The sequence below is a fragment of the Rhizoctonia solani genome, chromosome 13 (genome assembly GCF_016906535.1).
Source record: "Rhizoctonia solani chromosome 13, complete sequence".
Classification (NCBI taxonomy): Eukaryota; Fungi; Basidiomycota; class Agaricomycetes; order Cantharellales; family Ceratobasidiaceae; genus Rhizoctonia; species Rhizoctonia solani.
The window spans coordinates 1,029,452-1,053,078 of NC_057382.1; the positions used below are offsets into that span (position 1 = coordinate 1,029,452).

Below are 23,627 nucleotides of genomic sequence, written 5' to 3' on the forward strand. Positions count from 1 at the left end.
CTAGCTGTCCGTCTCGTGTCCTATTTGCCCTGTTGGATCGAATCGTATCATCCCAGTAGTCTCCAGCACGAACCGTGTCCTCCGACTCTCTAGTCCTCAAAAGACTCATCGGTGGTGCATCCTCATTCTTCCTTTGGTGGGGTCGGAAGAGGACTACAGCGCACACCCGGAATAGCCCGTCCATCATCCTGAGGAAGACCCTTGTACCCAGACACCTTTAAAAACGATCTATCCTTCCCGTTAGATACCCATATACTAACCCAAAATGAAAAAAAAGAAACATACGGCTGAACGCGTTCCCTCCCAAACACCTGCCTAAACCTCTCCTCGCGCCTACACATGTCATCGGCCTCTCGACTCGCACCCCTGCCGAAAAAGTACACCCCAGCTCGGAGGTCTCGAAATGTGTCTGTAAACGTGAACGCTTGGACGAGGTTGGGAACTGGCGTTTGGGCGGGGCCGGGACCGCACGGTCGGGTTTTCTGTTCGCGCGCGTTCGTCGGTGGGGGGGAGAGAAGAGGGGGCATGTCTGGATCTGGATCTCGGACCTGGGGTCGGTCTAAGGTGGGTTGGACATGATTGTCTGCGCGAATTCGGGCGATCCGTTTGTATGGGATGTACGAAACGCCTTGACGTGTAAACCCACCTGCATTCATCTCGTGCATTAGCATGGGTTGTTTCCAAGAGATCAACGAGCATACATCATCTCGAATGTCTGCAAGAGGGCTGAAAACCCAACGACGATATCTTCCGCCGTCATATATTCAGTCTAGCGCGCATTCATTAACAAGATTTCAAATCCGAATGAAAAAAACGCACATCCTTGATGATATCCAACGACGCCAGCCCCGAGAGCAACGCCGACTGCCAAAATGTAAGAAATACGACTGCCTTGACTGCAAACAGCTTTACGTCCAGGTTAACCATGTGCATATGACATCATCGCAGATAACGAACCTTTAACAGTGGATTATAAGGCTTCAATTCTTGACTGATGGTCGTATACAGTTGTATAAGGCAGTACATTGCTATCTGTTTCCGTTGTTTATGAACAAGATCAGAGGGAAAGAAATGCAGGCGTACGGTTACAGAGACTGAAACGATTGTCACGACCTGCGGTTTGGTTGAGATCCCAGCCAAGTTGATCGGGATTGGTTAAATTGAGATGCGCCGAGAGTTAGGTGTGTTGGTCAAGTCGATTGAGAGAATAGCAAGGCGTACATAAACATGGCCCCACCTCCAGTTCCAACTCGACTCGCAATACAAGTTCATTTGTTCAAGTATCACAGCTGCCTGTGTTTCAATTAATAGGCGTTTGGAGCAGTGATGGTGTGCTTACTAGTGTAGAGCTATCTCACCGCCAGGAATTCATAGTAAGATCATTCAATACCATGTGCTCAGGTCAAGACCGACTCACTCACCCAGGTCTAACAATACAATACTGCAACACACCCCATTTCATCCAGTGGAGATACGACAGCCCGTCCTTGGGGCGAGCACTGACGGCACCCAAGGGAAATATCCACTTGAGGGGCTTGTGCGCGTTCTGAGGGTCTGTTCGGAGCGGATGGGAGGCTACCAACAATCAATATGCAAGTGGATGGCCAACCAAGCTCAGTTGATACTCACCAGGATACATCGGCACACGATAAAACACCTTGTGCACAACCGTCGCTCGCTCGGATTTACTCAACGGCTGATTGATCGTTTCCACACCGTCCAAAAGTTCGACTTGGTCATCCTCGACCTGGGTGCGAACGCTTTCGGTATCGAGGTGTTCACGCTCTTCGTCCCTGCGTTTCTCCTTGCGTTTAAACCTGGACTTGGACTTGGACTTGGGATTGGACTTGTCAGGGTGCGGATCGGGGGGATGTCGGGGTCCAGCGATATACTCGAGCAACAAGGAAAAGAAAGAAGCAAGAACGACCGATTCGTATGCGTCCCGAATAAGCAACAAGGACGTCGCATGGGACAGGGAGAGGTATGACGCGAGGGTGATTCTGCACAGGGGGCGTCATGTGGCGGTGCAGGATGATGGCGGCCGTAAATGCGGTGAGGAGGCCGAGTGCCAGTGCACGGTGCGAGGGGATGATTAACAAGGTCGAGTACCGGATTCATCCAGGCGAAATTAATTTGAAATTGAGTGATATTAAATAGGGGCTTCCGAGGACGACTTACATGGCATATATGGGGACCATGAACAAGAGTCTGACGATGTCTGTTGGGTGTCAATTGTGTTCAAGGGGATAGCTAGGGACGTACGTCGTTGTTGGGGTTTCTATGCGCACATTAGTCGAGTGTCAACTAATAATTGGAGGACATACACAAGAATACCACTTGAGATGTTTCTGGACGAGCCATGCAGTTGCGACCACGGACACAAGCGTAAAGAACGAGGACACAATGTACCCGACGTGCCGAGCTGAGACCCATGAGCAAAAACCACGACGACAATAAGACGGACCCACCCTGAAAGTGGACCTGACCGCTCTGAATCAACGGGGGAGCAGGAGGCGCCCGATGGAGCGGACATGGACCCATGGTGGTCACAAAGCAAAGGGAGAGATAAGCGCCGAGCGGTTAGAGTGCTGGTTTCACCCCACAACCACGACCACCTGGTAGCAGCACAAGAATGAGTTGGAGCCCGCAAGCCGGCGGCCTACAAGAGGTCGAGCAAGTGCTACGCGACAGCACGCAGAATCAGTCGGCCGAGGTGCAAAAGGCGATGACGCTGCGACTGCAATCGTTTATGCAAGTGCCGGACTATCCGTGCTATCTGGCCCACATCCTCGCGTTTTCGGGCACGGAAGAGGAGCGGGTGCGGACTGTGGCGGGGCTGGTGCTCAAGAACGCGGCCAAGGGGATCGCGAGTGCACAGCCGCAAGTGGTGAGCTACGTGAAAGAGACGGTGCTTAGGGCATATGCGGACACGAGTGCCATGGTGCGCAATGCCGCTGCCCAGGTCATTGTCGTTGTGCTCGGTGCGCTCGAGCCTGCCAACTGGCCCGAGGCACTGGCGGCCCTGCTGCACGGCCTGGACGGCGATGTCGCGGCCCAAGAGGCGGCCTTTGGCGTGCTCGAAAAATGCTGCGAAGACTATCCGCGCAAGCTCGAGGCCGAGATCCACGGCACACGACCCACCGACGTCCTCATTCCCCGCTTCCTCGCCCTCGCCGACGCTGACGCAAGCAAGATCCGCACCCTCGCCCTCACCTGTCTCTCCCACTTTATCCCTGTCGCGTCCCCCGTGCTCTGGTCCCACATCGACTCGCTCCTTGCGGTATTGTTCAAGCACGCATCCGACCCCGCTGCCGATGTCCGTCGCCAGGTCTGCCAGGCCCTCGTTCTCCTCCTCGCTGCCCGTCCCGACAAGCTGCTCCCTGCACTGGGCAATGTCGCCGACTACATGCTCTTTTCCACCCAGGACCAGGACGAAAACGTCGCCCTCGAGGCATGCGAGTTCTGGCTCACCTTTGCCGAAGACCCTGATCTTGGAGACCACCTCCGTCCGCTTCTCCCGCGTGTCGCCCCGGTCCTGCTCTCCTGCATGGTCTATGGCGAGGACGATCTCATCTGGCTCGCGGGAGATGAAGACGACGCGGACGTGCCCGACAGACCAGAAGATATCAAACCCAAGCATTTCGGCGCCAAGGCACACGGTCTCGAGTCGGAATCCTCGGCTGAAAAGCCCGCTGGTCCCGCTGGAGACGATGACGAGGACGAGTATGATGATTTCGACGATGATGATGACCTTTCCACCGAGTGGAATCTCCGCAAATGCGCCGCCGCAGCCGTCGACGTGATTGCCGTCAGGTGCGGCCATCTTCATTTCCCATCTTACCTGCGCTAATCGTGCCCAGATTCGGAGCCGACCTCTTGCAGATCCTCATGCCCCATTTGCGAGATCGTCTCTGGAGCCAAGACTGGATCCAGCGCGAGAGCGGTATTCTCGCCTTGGGCGCCATGGCAGAAGGTGAGCCCCCGATTACACGTCCTTTTCCGTATCTAATCGCGCTTTTCAGGATGCATCGAGGCCATCGAGCCCTATCTCGCCGAACTCATTCCGTTCTTGATCAACACGCTCAACGATCCCAAGGTGCGCACACTTGTCTTACACAGAACAACGCTCATTCTCTTTTCTTGATTTTTTTTGGTCTTTACGAAATCTCGACACGTCCACTTGCCGATCGATCTCGACGCGTGTCACGCCTCGTGTGGCGCGTCGAATCTCACTTGACGATTCGCTTCCACCCGGTATATCCGCGTGCGCGCGCATTTTCGCGCTGGCACTCATCGATCGACTGGACTTGGCTTTCCCATGGTCCGTCGATGCGTCGGTCGTTGGATGGGGATACTCGACTGAATGGGTTGTTGCGGTGCCTCGGACTTGTGACGTACAAATGGCTGGTTCGGCCCGAATTGCAATGGCGCGGGCACTATTTCACGGAATTATGCGCGCCACTCGGGCTCTACTCGAACGATTCATATCATTCCACGCACTCGACCCCCAACAGCCCCTCGTTCGTTCCATCACATGCTGGACACTCGGCCGCTATGCGAGCTGGTGCACCTCCAACCCGAGCGAAGAGCACAGGAACAAGTATTTCGTGCCTGCCATGGAGGGCGTGAGTCTTTATGTCTTTGATTGCGGTTTGGATCACTAATGGGTCGTCGGAATTGTTCTTTGCGCGTTTTTTTGTTGTGGGCTTATGCGACGCTTTTTTTTATTTCTCTGTACACGCCACTAGCTCCTTCGTATGGTTCTGGACAACAACAAGCGTGTTCAAGAGGCTGGCTGTTCGGCATTTGCCACACTCGAAGAAGACGCTGGACCAGCTCTCGAACCATATTTGGACCCTATCCTCAGGTGCGCGTTCTCCAACGACATTACACCCCAACCCCCTGCTAACCCGGTCGGATTCACTTGGACAGGAACCTGGTGTTCGCCTTTCAAAAATACCAAGCTAAAAACTTGCTCATCCTCTACGACGCGATCGGTACACTCGCAGACGCAGTCGGCAGCGCTCTCAATCGTAAAGAAGTCCTCGACGTCCTTATGCCTCCGCTCGTGGAACGTTGGGGCCGTCTGAGCAACGACGACGAGGACCTGATTCCGCTTTTAGAGGTGCGTTGCGTAGTATATCACAATGATAGGACCCCATGTTCATATTCCGGATTCTAGTGCCTGTCCAGCGTAACAGTCGCGTGCGGAACCGGGTTCCTGCCGTATGCCGAGCCCGTGTTCAGACGGTGCGTCGAGATTGTGCACGGCTCGCTGTTGCAGTACCAGGCGTTCCAGCAACAGCCCGAGACGAGGGCCGAACCCGACAAGGTGTGTTCTCCCTAATTTCAGGGTGGTCCTTTTGGGGGGGGAAAAAAAAAGGGAATGGAGCTCATATGAGACATATAGGTCTTTTTGATCGTCGCGTTGGATCTGTTGAGCGGTCTCACGCAAGGCTTGGGCGCACAGATTATCTCGCTCGTCCAAGGAAGCCAGCCACCGCTGCTCCAGCTCTTGGCAGTATGCTTAAAGGTCAGTCATCTCTCCCATCCGACTACCGACACCCAGTAGCACATGTTGACACTCGAAACGACCAGCACCCCGATCCACCGGTCCGCCAATCCGGGTACGCGCTCGTAGGAGACATGGCCATTTCGTGCTTTGCCGTCTTGCGCCCGGTCATTCCGCAGATCATGCCCGAGCTCATCGAGCAGATTATGCCCGAGCCCAAGATGGAGTTTGTGAGCGCTTGCAACAATGCTGCGTGGAGCGTGGGCGAAGTCGCGCTGCATTACGGAAACGGTGCGTCTGATTAATCCCATTTGTTTGTTGAATGCGCGGGCCGTTTGGAATTGAGATTGACGATCGTTCTGCGGGGACAGATCCGGAATTCGCACAATGGGTCACGCCGCTTATCCAGCGCCTCATTCCGATCCTGTTGAGCCCCAAGAGCCCCAAGAGTTTGACCGAGAACGCGGCGGTGACGATCGGGAGATTGGCCCTTGTCCAGCCGGACATGGTGAGCCCGCATCTCGAAGTGTTTGCCCAACCTTGGTGGGTTGCCTTTTATTTACTTGGAATGGTGCGCCGGAGCTAATGGCGCCTTTTGGGCGGAATAGGTGTCAGGCCTTGTCCGAGATTAAAGACAACGACGAAAAGGATTCGGCGTTTAGAGGTTTCTGTGGGTTGATCGAGAGGAACCCGAGCGGGATCGCCAAGGTTTGTTCTAAACTGCGTTTGGTTGGGGTTTGGATATTGATCTTTTGCGCACAGGCGTTTGTGTTCTTCTGCAATGCGGTCGTGAGGTGGACCGCGCCTTCGCAAGAGCTCAACGACTTGTTCTCCAAGGTCCGTTGCACATTTACTTCCCTCCTGCATCTCATCTTGACCGCGTTTTTTGCAGATATTACACGGCTTCAAGCAAATGAGCGGATCGCAATGGGAGGCGCAAATGGCGGCTTTCCCCGAGGGCATACAGGAACGGTTGAGGTCACGTTATCAGGTCTAGCAGGCTGCATATCATTTTCATCGATCGTGTCGTGAAAAAGAAAAAAAGAAAAGAAAAAAAAGACCCTCTAGTTCATGCATCTACCTCACGCATTCCTCTGTTCCTCGTGTACGACCCCCCCCCCCTCACCCCCTCTCTGCCATTTCTGTCATATTGTTTGTGTGTTCTCGAATCATATATAAATAATTCTTCTCATTGGGATTTCAATACCTAACTACCTACCTACTTACATAGCTAGAAATTCATGAATTGTTTATGTTGCCTAATAGATGTCTGATCAGAACCCTCATCGATTACGATTATCTTTAAAAGTCTACACAATCTTCCCCTCTCCTTCTTCCCCTCCTAAAGACTTAAAAGTGCTTGTTATCCCATTGTGGCATTCCCCCTCCCAGTCCCCCAAATCCTCCACGGCGCTTTGCGTTTCGGGCATAGGCTCGGTATCCCGCCAGCGCTGCGACACCGACCAGAGATACACCGGCGAGTTTGACGAGGAAGGAGAGGAAGGTCCAGAACCCGGACGAGGAGCCTGATTTCTTTGTGGGCATGTTTATAGGCGCATCGGCGAGGATAGCCGATGACGTCGAGACCGAGATGATGCTATCCAAAAAAACAAGTTCAGATTGTGCCAGAAACAGAATAAATAAAAGCTCTTTTACTCGTGGTTATCGGATATATCTCCGGTGTGGGCGGTGAATCCTAGATACGGCGTGTTGGGAAGGGAAACGTCGTATACCGTGAAACATTCTGTCCATTCGTCCCCTATTGGATTGTCAGTCGAGGTCAGATCGAGAGTAGGTGTATAACTTACAGCCTTTGTAATGCAGTTGAACCTGGTAACCAACCCGTTAGATGTGTTTTATCAAATTACTTGGGTACTACGCACGTTGAGATACTCGTCCTTGAAGTATGTCAACTTGAGCTTTGTCGCGATATCCGTTTTCCTGACATTCGCCTACAAACTAGGTATGAGTACCACGACCTCTCTTGCTCTAGGCACACTTACCGAACAGGCAGCAAGCTCGTTTGAAGCACCATCGTTTCCGACATCATAGACCGTCTTACCATCTCCCAACATGCCCATGATACGAGGGAACGCATAGGTATGTCTCGAGTTGGCGTATCTATAGGGCACGAATTAGGGTTATGTCCAAGTCGCGTGATTTTCAAAAGACGTACGTATCTATGAAGATACCAAGTCCCACAAACTTGTCTACAAGGTAAATTTAGTATGGCTCTCTGTTCGAAATTAGTCATGCTCACCAACTGAGCCAAATACTGGCCCGGATTCGGTGCGTGTGTCGGTTAACCATATTGCGAATCCGTCTCCGTAAAGATGTGATGATGAACCGCTGACCTGCGATCAACGTGTTAATAGCCATGAGCCATTGATCCCAAGTCAAACTCGCCTTGAATTCGATAATGATTTCGTAACTTGACGCGGTCAAGGGCAGGCGCGACCAGAGCCATCCGGCTTGAGAGGGTTTGTCTCGTGTAAGCTGAATTGGAGTTCCATAAACCATCGCTCATTATCCCTCCTGTACAATGATGCTTACTCGGATATGTTTGTTGGTGTTCTGTTTCAACAGATGATCAATGGGTTATAAACGAAGCATAACGTGGAACTTACCACGTAGGCATTTCCACCAAAGGAAAACCATCTTTAGAAGCGAGTGCTTCAATAGTCTGGTCTTATTCGACATATTATATACACCTACCTATTTTGTAGATCTTGGTCGACATAAGCTAGGTTTCAATTGCGTTAGAATAAAGACTATAGCGCTGGTAGTATCTACGTACGGGCATAAATTGAATGTGTTCGCTACACAGTCAAAGTTGAGCATGTGCTAACCTCTTTCGAATATCTATGTACTCACCAGGGGAACAGTCTAGATGGACCCGAGTCTCGCTTTAACACCAAAGATCCAAACTTATCAACGTCTATACGCACCTGCTCAATAGTGTGATTTTTCCGAGCTTTTTGCTGTGCGTTGGTCCCAGCCGCCGCAAGTAGTATTAAGGCAGCCGCAAGATTTAACCGAGTCCACATCTTAAATTAGTCGAAGTGAAACGTTATAATCGTAAATTACAGTAGGTTAGGACCTGGTCGTTGTCTTTGGCAATCTGTGCATTAAGCGCCGAGCGCTCGAGGAGGATATCAAAATCGATATTGCAACTCCCCTAGACGTGCATACATATGTAGTCCATGTAAAACGCGCATTAGAGTAAATTGTCGACTATATCTCGTTACTTTACTATAAACGGGACCTTTATGAACCACTGAACCCACTATGTATTATACTCAAGTACTCGTTCAGGTCACAAACAGGGGGTTTAACGGCCTTCGATAATTACACTATTCCGTGTGTGAGCCGTACTGTTAGAAAGACAATTTGTCCGCACGATTTCGAGGACCAATTCCTTTTGGAACTTATATTGTACTCAAGACGACCCTATGATAAGAACTGGTATGTGATATAGACCACGCTGATATGGTTATATTTGTGAACCGAGGCGGGTCGCTCCAGGGTCGGACTCATAGATGTGGCCAATATGACATAAGAATACGGTTATAGTCACTGAGGATACAATACGGGTGAATTGACTTTGTACACCAATCATATGGCTTAGTACCGCAAACACGAGGGCAATAGTTCGAAACTTCAAATTGACCTTGGCTGTATGGTGGGATGAATTCAGAGTTAAGGAAGAAATTTTAGCTTATACCCCACTGTCGTGCCGGTGACCGGCTACTGGTGGACCAGATTGTTGAGAATGGACCTGTCCAATATTCTTTCCGTACATTGTTATCCACAAAATTCCTTCGCCCTTCACCCCCCCCCTTTCTGTATTTTGTCTAGTTCTTCGCTACATTTTAACTTTTCATAGAAAACAGAAGTCCATATGATGAGCTTAACATTGGCCACACATTTTTAACGAGGTTTTGCATAATTCACATGCGGACAACTACCTGTAACATGAATCATATGCTTCAGCAAGAAAACTGCCAGGTGCAAGGTCAAAACCAGGCTTGCGGCTATCCCTTGTGTGTTCGGCAGGTGGCAGGGGTCCATCAGCAGTTCCACTGATCAGCGCAGAGAGCATATTCACACCGGCAGTATGACCGATGTTCTAATCGCGCTTGTTTTCATCCTTCTTGCCAAACACCCTTGAAGGGCCGAACAGGATACCGCTTGGCCTGGAAATTTTGGCAAATGCAGAGAGATCGCCTGCACGCATGGGTGGTCGGCCATCAGGCTCGGTGGTACTAGCACCGCGGTATGTGCTTAGTTGGGTTCCGTCGGGTCGACCACTATCGGAATAGTTACTATTCTGGCGAAGGAAGGTGGGGGTGGGACCGGGTTGCCATTGTCGTGCGCGGAGTTCGATAACATCCTATACAGGAATCAATGTCGACCCGTATGAAAGCGCATATTGAGGACTTACCTGCAGCACAGACTGCATACGAGAGTTGATACTGCTGCCCTTGGCCATCTCCTGCATACGCTCGAAGTAGATATCCATATGATTCCTCGCCTTGGGGTTATCCAGGCTCTGCCCAACGGTCGTCAAGAGTTTACACAAGCTCTCGATTTCCTCTTCTTCGGGGTTGACCACGTTCGAAAGCAACTTCTTGATACATTCATGCATGATACGTTCCGTCAACATTTGCAACTTGAACAGTTCACCGATGAATCGGACCAAACCGAGACCTTGACGCTTGACCTTGATGGCAGCATAATACTGGTCAGAATACGAGGCCGCTCCGCTATTTTCGGCGGACGCGGCCGAAGCAGCCTTGTCTTCCCCTGCTTTCGAGGCAAGAGCGGCCTCCTTGGCGCTCCATCCGCGCTCGAAGTCTTCTTGGCATCGGTTAAGCAAGTACCTGCGGAGTAGCATCCCACCAGCGATTGGTTGGCCATCCGAGCTGCGAATCTTCTCGTCCCGAACGTTAAGAGAAATGCGCTCCATCATCTTGCGGCACAGACGAGCATACATCTCGCTAAATGCAGCCTCGTCCTTGGCCTTTTCGAAGATGACCTCGATAACCTGCCTTAGTGTTTCCCCATCATTCTCGTGCTCAGCGTTATTCACGTGTTCGATAATTTTCTCTGAAACCCTATCAAAGTCCCTCGCTTTCAATTTCTGGAGCAATTCCAGTACCTGGTACTTTGATTGTTGTGCTTGGGTAGATGGAGAATGTGGTGATAGCGATAGTTCAACTAGGGTTTCAAGTGGGTGGCTGCCATAGTTGTTTTCGGCCAAGTCGCTTTCATCAAGGCAAGAACCAGAAGGTGATATGGATAGCTCCCTGTACTGAGTATTCACCACTAGTTTGGAATAGGATGACCCCTTCAGGTTGGCAGTAATTCCCTGGATATGTGTGTTATGACCATTTGGTTAGATTCGTGACTGTCTTGACGTACCTCCATTCTCTGTACGACATGGTCATCGGCATTGAGTTCCGCAGTTATTTTCTTGCCCCATTCAAGTAGTTGCTCGATCTCGGCGGCCCATATTGGGGTATTTAGGCCATAACCGTCTGTCTCTAGTAAGGTGCATAGTCCTAGCAACCCATCCTTTGCGTATTGGGTTGGTGAGAGTTTTGTTATTTCGCACGTGCATTGATACACTTGAGCTACTGATATCAATCCATACTCAAAGAGCTTGGAAACAAGATGAGAGATGGACTCAATGCTCAACTTGGTGACTTTAGTACAACCGGCAGCCAAGTCGAGTCCGCCATCACTTGCTAGAAGTGTTGGTTTTCCTGGGACGATAATTTCCGGCAGGGATACAGGGGCTATTGAGTTAATGCAGAGATTGAATAGTTTATTGTGAACTACAACTATTTGATTGGAGGTGCCAGCTACGGGTGCGTGTCTTTTGGAAGCCAAGAGAGAATGGCAGAGTACTGTATAAAGCTCAGCAGAATCTTTTCCCGGATTATATGAATAACGTTCGAAAATAAGACGAGAAATCTGTGTGCAGAGTTCAACCCTTGACTGTCCTTGTAATGGTGATACTAGAGCCACAAGTTGGCGAGCAATAGTATCGAGGTCTTCTTTGGATTGGAGTTGTTCCAATAGAAGTTTAACAAGATTCAGCGAGAGCGTATCTTTCCTAATCGTAATTATGAATCAGTGTATTTCTAAACACCTAATCGCAACCATTATGCTGTCACTCCCCCATGGTCCCTCAAAGCAAGGCATATTTCTGCCGGGCATAGAAACATTCAATTTTATGCTCACGAACCTTGTTTTTGGCGCTTCCATGGCTCACCCAAATTTTCACCCTACGCGTATGGAAGGATAACAATGTGGTTGAGAGTCGCAGGAGGTTTCAGTGGGACCTGTTACGATTACACAACGGATCCACTGCACAGCCACATGACGTGTGCTCCTCACAGCTACTGCATGTACCCCGAACTCTCTTTGGAGAGTAAGTTACAAGGCGTATGTAACTTTTATAGTCCTTACACTGAGCTATAATCGGGAGCGAAAAAACGCCATTGTAGTACAAAATACGTTTTGTAAGCCATGCGCACGTACGCAGTGGCACTCGCGGTTTGCTACAAGTTTAAGTTCCTTAGTTAGGGCCATAAGTTACATAGGGACTATGTATCTTTCTCCTCCTTGCTTGGTGAATTCTCGGTCGTATCAAGCGTGTGATTCCAATTTTGAACGAAGTCGTTGAGCTAAAGAGTGATGGATAACACACGACTCAGGGTATTTACCGCCTTATGAAGTACAACAGCTTACTCTAGGTGAAAGAACCACCTGGTTCACATCTTCTGCGTATTTTATGCTTATCATAGCTGTTTCATCTGAGCTCTAACACTTTCGTTGTCAAAAATCAGAAAACATAGCAATAGGCATATTCTCCAATCAACCATCGGCATATGGGAGATGTCAAGGTGTCATCCTCAACCTCAGATATGATCAGCAACGTATCTTAGAGTAGCATCAAGATACTGGTAAGCTGTTGGGTATATTAATCACTTTAGCTTTCTCTGTCACCCTGTTCGCACCGCTTATCACTGGCACTCATGCTAATAGCTCCTGAAAACCTTGGGATACAGAATATCACTGCATATGTAACACAAACGCAAGCTAGCTTTGCAAACATTGATACTGGTGCTACGGCGAACGTTTACCGGTAAGACTTTTGTGTTATCCTTTCAAGACCCAAAGGTTTGGACTACCATATGGACTAGTGGTGTATACGTCGAGCCCGGTAATCGTACAAACATCCAAGTAGGTTTGAGGATCACGTTGCCGTTCATATGACCAACTTACGCCTAGGGAACGTAGGTCGTTATAAAGTCAGCCCGAACCAGTGACCTAGAAAGTACGTCAGAAAGGACCAGGCAGCGAACCCAAAAGGTGACAAGCACCGGCTCAAACTCCGACTTTGTAACCCTAGAATTTTGAGTACAGAACTTACTCAGAGAGCTTGCCGTCTGGAACTCTCTTCAACGTAGCCCTCATCCAAATGTACTATCGCTTTTAGGAGTCGCATACATACCTTCAAGTAGATGGCTCTGCTCAGTTAGTGAATACTGTCAATCTAGCCTTGAAGCGGTGAGTATATAGTATTAGCAGGCATATATATGCGCCACCTCTAAAGTACTTCTTTCGTAGTACTTCAAGAATCCGCCTTCCAAGCCTGAGTATATTAGGTTTGTAAGTAATCCATTTGCACCAATCATGTAGCTGTGCATCACTGAGTGCTATAAGATGAAAGAAATACTGGCTGGATTGGTTCATATGCATAGCTTTGACCCACCAATCGCACACGGAGACCTCAAATTAGCAAGTTGTTTAAAATCTCATGCCCGCCAATCGTCTAACCTTAGACAGGCCAATTTGCTCCTTAGCTTCGACGGAATCATCAAGTTGTGTGACTTTGGACAGGCGAGATTTTGTAATGATCAACGAGGACTTGCATCTGACGCGTCAACGACATTTGAATCAACGCACCGGTTTATGAGTCCTGAGCTGTTTGTAGCCAGCTCCAAAGTCCGCCCAACCAATCTTTCCGATGTATGGGCCTATGGATGTGTAGCCTTACAGGTTCGTTTCATTTAGTACTCCAGGTCCGTTGAGTAACACAACCCAGCTTCTTAGCAGGCTGATGCCTTATCACACTATCAAAAACGAACATATGGTACCCAGCGCAATAATGAGCGGTCGAAGTCCAAGTTCAAAGCCCGAAAAGCCGCATGCCCCACGATGTCTGAATAATTACCTTTGGAACGTTATAGAGTGGTGTTGGCGACCATTGGAGTATAGGCCAACCGCTAGTCGTTTACTCGACGAGCTAAATCGCTTGATAGACAGTAACTTGATCGACATCTCTTCTTTTACTCCCGATAGGATGTCACTTGACTTTGACGGCACTATGCCTTCTTGGCCGGATAATATCGTTGATTTTGGTGACCAAGGATTATCTCCGAACCGCAAAATTCTTTGCAGAGGGAATAGGGCCGAGCTATGGGTGTCAGTAAAATCCCCGCATATAAATCTTTGTATGCGTCACTAATTTTCTGGAATGCATAGCCATCAAGAGACCTCCGTTACTACCCAAGTAGTTACAACATACGTTGTCAAAGCGCCAATCCCCCCAACACGTCTTCGTCCAAGAAAGACCAAATTGGATCCCTTTCAATATGTAAGTCAATACTTCTCTACACGTAGAGACAAAAAAAAACTGAACCAGATGTTACTCGCTGACCTAGCTCCTGAGGAGGATTGTTCGAGAGCGCTATAGTCTCCAGCATCAGAATATAGTAGAAATGATTGGGATCGATACTAGCTTCGGTATATACGCTGGACTAGTTTTCGAGTTCTGTGAGAACTTATCTCTCCGATCTGTGAGTTACGCGTTGGTTACGCATTTTGGCTATGGTACATTGAAACAATATGGCAGTATAAATCAAATCAGTTTTTCGATCAACTCGACCTTCTTCGTCATGTCAGCACAATCAGTGGCATATCTAGAGTACGGTTAGACTAATTTCCGATCTGGATTTTAAGGCAGTTCAAATGCTAGAAGGACTACATTATTTACACACGTTTCCCACTCCAATTGTTCATGGGGACCTCAACCCGGTGCGTACACCTATCTATCATACCAATAAGCCAAATCTAAGTTATTCTACTCAGTCAAACATTATGGTTGACGGACGGGGAACATTGAAACTCAGTACTTTCAGCTTATCCCAGATTACCACAAGCATCCCCCAAGCGGAATCAAGTCAACCTTCAGCTGACCGTATTGAAGTCATTCGCTATCTAAGCCCAGAGATGCTATCCGACTCCGCAATACCTTCGATTAGATCAGACATCTGGGCTTACGGTTGTATATTATTTTGGGTCAGTAGGTGGTGAAACGATACGAGTTAAACTTATTGACAACGCTGGTTCTGAGCTAGCTTTTTTCGAGCTTAGAGCCATACCATGAAACCAAACGAGAGTATGATGTTGAAAAATTGATTCAAAGGGGAGTTCTCCCGAATGATGCTCAGGTATTACGCGAAGAGACCGAAGTCGATGGACGTTTTCGACAAAATAGCCAAAGGGAATGGCTTTTCAATGGAATATCGGACAGAGCAGAAAATTGCTGGAGTCCAAGCGGCTGGCCGACCGCAAACGATCTCCTAATTTTTGTTCGGGAACTCTCGAGTGAGATGGACGAACTCGAAGACACGAGCACATGGATGTCCAGAGTGTCCAATTTATCTGGAAGCATCATTCGCCCACCGATTTTGTGGGTTCAAGGTGGAAGCACAAGTGGCTCGTGGAGGTTAGTTCATTTCCACCTACCGCAAGCATACACAAGTGATGCTTGGCCAGATATCCGAAAGCATCGCGTCTCAATCCCGATCCGCGGACAACCAAGATCAGCATGAGCTGGACCAAGTACGTTCGATTAATTGCTGCCCTAAGATTTCTCAGTAGTAATGATGTATTGTCCAGAGCATCATTTAAGCGTGGTTTCTTCCGTTCCCGAACCGAGGTAACTAAATGCGTATTCACGAAGATAAGCCAAATTAGGTGAACTAAAATAATTCAATTAGGTTATCATCAAGTTCTCAATGTCCGGTCAATCAAGCACTGGGTCTAGCCATCAAATAGCATCGCGCTCAGTAAGTCAACCCTTTGAGACACTTAAACAAGGCATTTTAATCGTATTCAGGCAGTTAAACATGAGATAGCTATCCTGATGCAACTTCAACATTCAAATGTATGCTCCCTATGGGGATACGAAGAAGACACCTTTGGGTCTCCAAGCTCTCCAGCGATTGTAACGGAATTTTGTCCCAATGGAACACTCGGGGAGGTAGGCGAACAATTATCCCCGTTTTTTTAATTTATTGATCTGGGTCATATAATTGCGTAGTACCTTACCCGATGCTCTGATCAACTTCATATTTCCGCAAGGTTGCACTTGGTACTCAGTGTTCGTTATTTATGAGAGATAGAATAACTAACAATGGCAGTAGATGGAAAACATATTGAATGGTGTAAGCTACTTACACGAAAAAGTTACCGATGGTATAATTGTTCATGGGAATTTAAATATGGATGTGAGCCGCGTTTTGCCCATTGAGAACCTGCTAATAAACCGATTTCCCCAGACATCAGTCGTAGTGGATAAAGACGGCACGGCAAAAATACGGAACTTCGAGTTTGCATTTCAGTATGCGCACAATCAATCTCCAGGCGTTGTGGCTACAGTGATTCGTGCGCCTGCCTTGGCGCCAATGCCCTCACGATGGCACCCGCCCGAGATGTTTCTGGAAACTTTAGGCTCAGATGGGTCACTAATGACTCGATATAATGATCTATGGGCAGTGGGCTGCTTGCTGGCTGCGGTAAGTATATACATAGCGTTACGAAACATGTGGAAACCCAATGGACTAATCATGCTTGAGGAAGATATGTAGCAGCTTGGAGCCATACTCTGGCACCAACATTCCGGCAGTGTTCTCTCGAATCGCTAATAAAGACAAGCCTTACTCAAGAGGTGATTGCTCGCATAGGGGGGTATGGAACATCGCGGAACGGCTGTGGAGTGTTTCAACCACGGACCGAATTTCAGCCTCAGATGCTCTTCAAGAAATTACCCAGTACACCAATTAGCCAACATTCGTTGGTAGTTTAGCCTTGTGTGGGGAATTTGCATGGTCTACTACTCCAATACACTACCTAATCAAACGGTTTAGAACTGAGTCTTAACCCTGCGTTGGACCCAATAATTTGAATGTCCGTACGGCCTCGTGCACACCGAGTACCACGGTACGCGTTTGCGTGTCGTTATAATCCCACCCACCATACCGTAAAGCCATGAGAACTGGTTTGGGCCGCCCACGAGCCAGATTCGGGGCCAGGCGCCTCCGGTCTACCCTAGCTGTTTCGCAGCCGCAGGAGTTCCCCAAACCTCACCGGTCTGGGTCCCGTGGCCGACGCAGACGAGCGGGCAGAGGATGAGTTGTTGATTTTTAGAAATTCAGCTTGCATCTGGGTGGCTCTAAATTTCAAATAAGGCATTTGCCACCAAGGTGAACTCGCGGAAAGCCTTTTGCGTTTGGACAAAAGCTGACCATAACGCATTTACAGTACTAGTACAAACATCCTATGATAAGAATGTTACCGAATCGTGAAATTAACAAGAACATATATACACTAGGCCACAAATCAAATGGGACATGTGACTGTGATACAGGAAAGTAGTCATTGCTTGAAAATGGTTAAGATATGTAGAATACATCTACTAATAAAAAGTATTACTATGTACATGATACATCCAAGTGCAAAATATGAGAGAGATTGGATAAGTACAGCTGTAGATATGAACCAATGTGTGATTGTGAGTGTTATAACCTCCTAACATATACCATCAGACTCGCACGATTTTTCTGATAATTTTAGTATTTTTTACGGACTTAATATCTTTTGTTTTTCGATCACGTGATCTCGGCGCTTATCATGCCGAGATGCCGCGCCGAGATGCCGTGCCAAGGGCGCTTAGGGCTAATCCACGCTTCTGCGCAGCCCGCAGCACGCTTCTCTTTTCACACGAACTCTTCTTTTCCCATACGCACTGACCATGTAAATATTGTACTCTTGTCTATATATACAGCAGGGAAATCGCTTGGAGACCCCAAGTTGATTTTACCTCGTCTCTTACTCATTAGAGGAGGATATCAGAAGCCAGCTAAGTAGCCGGCCTTAGTTATCCCAGAAGTTACCCCTTATATTCACTCACCACACCTCCCAGGCCTAAGGCCCCTTTGTCGACAGTAGTTAGTAGTAGAGCGCCTTAAGCGCTAAGTAGTATAGCCTTAGAGTAGATTACTTAAGCAGTGTCTGTAGTAGTTACGGCCTTAAGCGCCCACCACTAGCGAGTACCCACCTTACAGTGGTGTACAACATTGTAAAATCGACTTGTTGTAGGCTTGATCGACAAAGAGAAGACTCCCTGTACTAGCACGAGGGAAATCACGTGATTGGGGCTACTTTGCGGGATATAATAATCAAAAATCCCCCACCCCCACGTAGTACCAAATTGCTACAAGGCAGACAAGTTCTGATCCCCCGCGTACCACGTGTTTCGCCGGAACACAGTAGTTAGCGACCTTAGTCAGCTGAAACACCCGCTTGTAGAAAACCCGCTCATATCACGATTGCCAGATCTGTTGATTTGCTGTAGGGACTATTCAACGCTAGGTGCTTGACGCAAAGGTTTAGCGCCCACACACTACACAAAAACCGCTCATAAGTCCTGTATCAGGCACCCATTCCCCCACGCCGTTTCCAATTATTCCATCCACACGCTCTGGCGTCCCCCACCCATACTCCCGTCCTACTAGCCGCTCCTCTCGACGTTCCATTCCAGCCAATTCCCAACCGGCCTCTCGCAGCGCATCACCCACTTTGCAAGACTTGCCAAGGATGGAACCAGAACCGTCCCCTTCCGCTCTCCTCAAGGCTATCACAGCCCTCACAGTCACCGTTGGGTCCCTACAGGATCAAATCCGAGCCCAGAGCCAACAAATTACTGAGCTCAGGGCCATATGCAAGGAGACCGCAGACCTCCTTGGGGACAAAGACCAAGGAGCAACCCAAGCCAAGCCTGGCCCACTGACTGGGCCTGTCACTCCTCCCACCCACTCGGGAGGAGAAACCCACACTCCAGGCACGGTTAGGCCTGGGCTCAAGGCCCCATTCCGGCCTTCAAGAGGAACCGGGTTTGACTCAGAGGAAGAGGAAGAGCCAAGGCCCCTCAAAAAGGAGCCTCAAGGAACGCCTAGAAGGCACTTGGGATCCCTCACCCCCTTCGACGCAGGGTCCAGCGTAAAAAGACCCAAGATGGATCTTCCCGACCCCTATAAGGGCGATGCCAGGGGACAAAAAGCCACTCAGTGGCTGGATCAAATGATGCTATGGGTAGCCCTCCATCGCGATCAATTCGACGAGGAAGAGCAGATGGTCGTGTGGATTTTGTACCACATGACAGACAAGGCCGCCGACTGGGCTCTCCCCATCATTGGGAGCATCATCAAGGGCAAGGGAAACCCCCCTACCACCATCCAGGCCCTAACAGCCAAATTTAAGGAGGCCTTCGCCGACCCCGACGCCAAACGGGCAGCCGCCAGAAAAATTGCGGTTCTCTCCCAATCCACCACTACCTCCGAGTATGTCACGGAGTTCCGCAATCTCATGGCGGAGCTAGACTGGAACAAGGAGGCCTATATTGCGCAGTTCACGCGAGGCCTCCACTGGAAGGTCAAGGAACTGCTATCCACCAAAGATAGCATCCCTGACGAGCTCAAAGCCATCTTTGCGGCGGCAATTAAAATTGACAATATCCGCCGCAAAAATGAGGAGAATCGCCCTAAAAAGGCACCAGCCAAGTCCCCGGCCACCGTGGCCACCTCCACAACCACCACCAGGGTCCGCCTATCCGAGGACCCTAACTATGTCACCCCGGAGGAACGAGACCGCCGCCGCGCAGCAGGGCTATGCGTTAAATGCGGGCAAAAGGGGCATGGGATCAAACAGTGCCCCAACGGCTGGAAAGCCACAATCAAGGAGGCCGCCAAGATAGGAGAGGTCGTAGAATCGGAAAAAGAGTGAGGCCAAGAGCTACCGTCAAGCCCTTGGTCTCAAAAATAGAAACGCATGTATCTGTCTTGGAGTTTGTAAATATTGCAATGGACTCGAACAAAAAACCGTTACTCTTCCTAGAAATGACACTGCGTGACTATCCGACGGACCCTATCAAAACCCTCATCGACTCTGGCGCCACCTCCAACTTTATTTCCCCCTCCTTAGTAGAAAAACTCAAAATCCCAAAAACCCTACTTGAAAATCCACGAGTAGTGAGAATGTTAGATGGTACCATATCTCAGACTGGTCGCATATGGCACCAGGTTCAACTTGCGGTCTCGGCCAATGGCCATCCCCACATTATCCCTTTCCTCGTTTGCCCCATAGGCAACACACCGGCTATTCTAGGCATGACATGGTTAACGGCAGAAGCTCCTTTAATTGATTGGCAACAGGGACTAGTCACCTTCCCTGAACAAGTTCAAATTGCCTCAGAAGAAGAAGCGGACTCAGACCCCTTAGCGGACCTTCCCCCTCAGTACCATGAGTTTGCTAAAGTCTTTGGCAAAGAAGAATTTAAGGTCCTCCCTCCACATAGGGAGTATGACATCTCTATAGACCTTGTCCCGGACGCCAAACTGACCCCTGGCCCCATATACGGCATGACGGATGCAGAATCTAAGGCGTTGAAGCAGCACATTGACGAGGAATTGGCAACGGGCAAGATCCGCCCCAGCACCTCATCTGCCGGCGCCCCCGTCATGTTTGTAAAGAAGGCAGACGGATCCCTCAGGCTGGTTGTGGATTACAGGAAGTTGAACAAGGTTACCCACAAAAACGTCTATCCCCTACCAAGACAGGATGACCTCATGGCAAAACTCAGGCACGCTAAGATCTTTACCAAGTTGGACCTACGTTGGGGCTACAACAATGTACGCATCAAGGAAGGAGACGAATGGAAGACGGCCTTTAGAACCAAATACGGCCTCTTTGAATATCTAGTCATGCCATTCGGCCTCACCAATGCCCCTGCAGCGTTTCAACACTTTATGAACAATCTATTCAGGGACCTGATTGATGTAACCGTGGTAATCTACCTAGACGACATCCTCATCTTCTTGGAGAAAACTGAAGACCATCCGTCCCATGTCAGAGAGGTACTATCGCGCCTCATGAAGAACCAACTATTCTGCAAATTGTCAAAATGCCACTTCCACGTGACCACCGTAGACTACCTTGGTATTGTCATCTCCCCGGACGGATTCTCAATGGACCAAAAGAAGATTGAGGCGGTCACCTCTTGGCCCACGCCCAGAACGGTTAAACAAGTCCAGGCCTTCCTAGGGTTTGTGAACTACCTCAGACGCTTCATCCCCAATTTCAGCTTGGTTGCTCGCCCCCTCCATAACCTCACCAAAAAGGAAACCCCTTGGTCATGGGGTAACCTAGAAGAAGTAGCATTCCAGGAGCTGAGGTCCCTTGTTACCCGGTCGCCCGTCCTCATTCATTCTAACCCGGACCTCCCTTACTACCTTGAAACGGACGCATCGGGAGTAGCCATGGGAGCCATACTCAGCCAACGAGGCCCAGATAATTGGTTACATCCCATTGCCTACATGTCAAAATCCTTCTCAGGAGCCGAAGCAAATTACGACACCCATGACAAGGAGCTCCTGGCCATAATCAAGGCATTAGAGGAATGGAGGATTTTCTTAGAAGCAACGGACAGACCAATCCAGGTGTTCACGGACCATAGAAATCTGGAATATTGGATGCAGGCACGGACGTTCAACAGAAGGCATGCGCGATGGCGGATTTTCCTGAGCGACTTCAACTTCGAAATACACTATCGCCCAGGCAAGCAGTCAGGGAAGCCAGATGCCCTATCCAGAAGGTCAGATTACACGGACAGCCCTCAGGAACCAGAGATCATGCTCCCAGCAGAAGTCTTCGCCAACACGTCAGAGGAAGAAGTTGAGATTGTTACAGAAATACGCACCAAGCTCAAGGAAGATCCCTTGCTGGAGCCAATCATCACATTCCTGACAGAGGACGCAGATAACGCACCTCCCTCTATTCGAAAGGCCTACCGGGACTACGATTGGGAAGAAGACCTCCTATGGTACCGCGGAAAGTTAGTTGTCCCAGACTCAGAACCCCTAAAAGAACGGCTCCTGAAGGAATTCCACGACTCTCCACTGGCAGGACATCCAGGACAGCAACGAACCCTGGAACTACTAAGCAGAAACTACTGGTGGCCGGGAATGAAGTCCTCGGCCAAAGAGTGGGTTGAGTGTTGTCCCATATGCCAAGCCAATTGCCGCGCCCACGCCCCAGTTATTGCTCTAAAGCCACTGGAAGTTCCCCCATTCCCTTTCCACACCATTTCCTACGACTTTATCACAGGTTTCCCAAAGTCAAATGGACACGACGCAATTTTGGTAGTCATTGACTCCTTTTCCAAATTCGGACACTTTATCCCAACTACCAAGAAAGTCACGTCCAAGGGTCTAGCGGAATTATTTGTCTCGCATGTGTGGAAACTTCACGGGTTGTGTTAAGAGTTGTGTAAGTACAGGAGTAAGAAAGAATTACTATATACAAAATGTATATGAGAATAACTAAGAACTAGTATTAAGAATCAGAATATATGCACAGAATATATGCACAATATAGGCTAGGTTATCAGGAATAACAACTCCTAACAAATAGTCTAGCAACTATGAAGTGCAGGTGGTTGGTTATGTATAGTACCTTAGACTAATGTTACTTAAGCCTAAGTGACTAAGGGTATGTATACTTAAGGTCTCTAGGATAGTACCTTAAGTAAGAGGGTTACCTGACTAATGTACAGGATTTATAGGATTTGCCTAATAAGTATAGGACTTATATATGCTTAAGTAAGACTTAAGACTTATGGGGTTTACCTAAAATATATCTAGGATTTATGAGATATTGTAGATAAAGCTATCTACAATATAAGGGGTATGGTGGATTGAAACACTATCACTCAATCACAACAATCCTTACAGTATTGTCGCACTATACTCAATGTTGAACTCAACAACTGTGACAGTCAAGGGGCACAGGGTCGCAGTAAGTACACTAATAGGTTACCCTGTGTCTGTTGGGACTGGCCTATGGTCTTAGTGCGCCGAATAACCTCCTATGCTATTTACAGTGAGTCAATCACTAAAGTAAATGCGCAGATAAGCTGTTAAAGGCTTGTGTGTATATGTCAATATATAAGAGTAAAAGTAGGATGCATTAGAAGCGTCTTCACAGGGTCCTTTTATACCCTGAGAAGGCGCACAAACAAGTATATACATGATTGATACCAAGAGGGGGTACAGGAGGTACATGTGGCAACTGAAACACTTGAGGGAGCCGATACCTTGGTACATAGTAAACAAACAACAGATCCTAATATTTGCCCCAAGGCAATGTTTGCCCCAAGGCAGTATTTACCTGTGTGGGTCCTTAGATGTCCCAAGGCTAAGTGTTTCATCCTTGGAGTAAACAGTCCCAAAGGTAGGATACCTCTGCATTGGGTACTTACAGTAAATGGGGCATAACTCTACCAAATGTTGTCCGTTTTGGGAGTTTGACCCAGCGTTCTGGAGCGCGCAAACATGCGCACCTAAGCGCAAGCGATTCGGCAGTGTGGGATGCCCGGGTGATGGAGAAAAGGCGCATTTAGTGCGTCGGCGCTTAAGGGCTGATTAAGCGCCGGAGCACTTGCCTATGCGACAGGGGGGACCCTGAATATTTCTGTGTGTAGCCACAAGATAGAATCTTGAATAGTAAATACTACAAACAAGAGAAATATTACTTGTTACTGTTTATCTACTCAGCTGAATTTATATATATTTAAATGAGTGAGAAAACAGCATATATGCAAAAGGCATTGCATATTAAGGGTATTCCTGGGGTTTGTAGGTTTTGTAAAGGTCACTATTGGATAGAGGGACCTTGAAAACCTTAGTTCGCATCTTTATCT

The 23,627-nt window shown here is 48.7% G+C and overlaps 6 protein-coding genes across 6 annotated transcripts; 3 read left to right on the plus strand and 3 right to left on the minus strand.

The window, feature by feature from the left end:
• Positions 1 to 122: 122 nt before the first annotated feature.
• Positions 123 to 2,541, minus strand: RhiXN_07168 (Organic solute transporter Ostalpha; the record flags this gene model as incomplete). The annotated part of the gene is made up of 11 exons (XM_043326984.1): positions 123 to 228; positions 286 to 646; positions 694 to 769; positions 820 to 906; positions 958 to 991; positions 1,422 to 1,575; positions 1,630 to 2,000; positions 2,179 to 2,218; positions 2,263 to 2,278; positions 2,325 to 2,422; positions 2,469 to 2,541. 11 exons carry the CDS (start codon positions 2,539 to 2,541, stop codon positions 123 to 125), a joined length of 1,416 nt encoding a protein of 471 aa, XP_043185456.1.
• A 91-nt stretch (positions 2,542 to 2,632) lies between these two features.
• On the plus strand, positions 2,633 to 6,509 carry RhiXN_07169 (importin subunit beta-2; the record flags this gene model as incomplete). Its single annotated transcript, XM_043326985.1, has 13 exons — positions 2,633 to 3,813; positions 3,861 to 3,973; positions 4,023 to 4,096; positions 4,515 to 4,625; positions 4,749 to 4,867; positions 4,933 to 5,125; positions 5,183 to 5,332; positions 5,411 to 5,533; positions 5,599 to 5,803; positions 5,884 to 6,055; positions 6,121 to 6,220; positions 6,275 to 6,349; positions 6,405 to 6,509. The coding sequence occupies 13 exons, from the start codon at positions 2,633 to 2,635 to the stop codon at positions 6,507 to 6,509; spliced, it is 2,721 nt and encodes a 906-aa protein (XP_043185457.1).
• Positions 6,510 to 6,862: 353 nt separating this feature from the next.
• Positions 6,863 to 8,559, minus strand: RhiXN_07170 (legume-like lectin; the record flags this gene model as incomplete). The annotated part of the gene is made up of 14 exons (XM_043326986.1): positions 6,863 to 7,109; positions 7,169 to 7,271; positions 7,321 to 7,342; positions 7,396 to 7,464; positions 7,516 to 7,633; positions 7,689 to 7,722; positions 7,773 to 7,835; positions 7,867 to 8,008; positions 8,066 to 8,086; positions 8,140 to 8,170; positions 8,228 to 8,255; positions 8,310 to 8,331; positions 8,387 to 8,398; positions 8,461 to 8,559. The coding sequence occupies 14 exons, from the start codon at positions 8,557 to 8,559 to the stop codon at positions 6,863 to 6,865; spliced, it is 1,011 nt and encodes a 336-aa protein (XP_043185458.1).
• Positions 8,560 to 9,641: 1,082 nt separating this feature from the next.
• RhiXN_07171 (eukaryotic translation initiation factor 4G) lies at positions 9,642 to 11,785 on the minus strand (the record flags this gene model as incomplete). The annotated part of the gene is made up of 4 exons (XM_043326987.1): positions 9,642 to 9,905; positions 9,957 to 10,883; positions 10,937 to 11,633; positions 11,766 to 11,785. The coding sequence occupies 4 exons, from the start codon at positions 11,783 to 11,785 to the stop codon at positions 9,642 to 9,644; spliced, it is 1,908 nt and encodes a 635-aa protein (XP_043185459.1).
• Positions 11,786 to 12,558: 773 nt separating this feature from the next.
• RhiXN_07172 (Retrotransposon-derived protein PEG10) lies at positions 12,559 to 19,654 on the plus strand (the record flags this gene model as incomplete). The annotated part of the gene is made up of 23 exons (XM_043326988.1): positions 12,559 to 12,668; positions 12,727 to 12,766; positions 12,824 to 12,895; positions 12,950 to 13,093; positions 13,154 to 13,195; positions 13,250 to 13,585; positions 13,640 to 13,746; positions 13,805 to 14,011; positions 14,072 to 14,183; positions 14,251 to 14,385; positions 14,442 to 14,486; positions 14,549 to 14,623; positions 14,678 to 14,887; positions 14,947 to 15,317; positions 15,368 to 15,433; positions 15,491 to 15,530; positions 15,592 to 15,660; positions 15,711 to 15,854; positions 15,915 to 15,965; positions 16,018 to 16,101; positions 16,153 to 16,389; positions 16,454 to 16,541; positions 18,309 to 19,654. 23 exons carry the CDS (start codon positions 12,559 to 12,561, stop codon positions 19,652 to 19,654), a joined length of 4,131 nt encoding a protein of 1,376 aa, XP_043185460.1.
• Positions 19,655 to 19,731: 77 nt separating this feature from the next.
• RhiXN_07173 (Retrotransposable element Tf2 protein) lies at positions 19,732 to 22,188 on the plus strand (the record flags this gene model as incomplete). Its single annotated transcript, XM_043326989.1, has 1 exon — positions 19,732 to 22,188. One exon carries the CDS (start codon positions 19,732 to 19,734, stop codon positions 22,186 to 22,188), a length of 2,457 nt encoding a protein of 818 aa, XP_043185461.1.
• Positions 22,189 to 23,627: the final 1,439 nt, after the last annotated feature.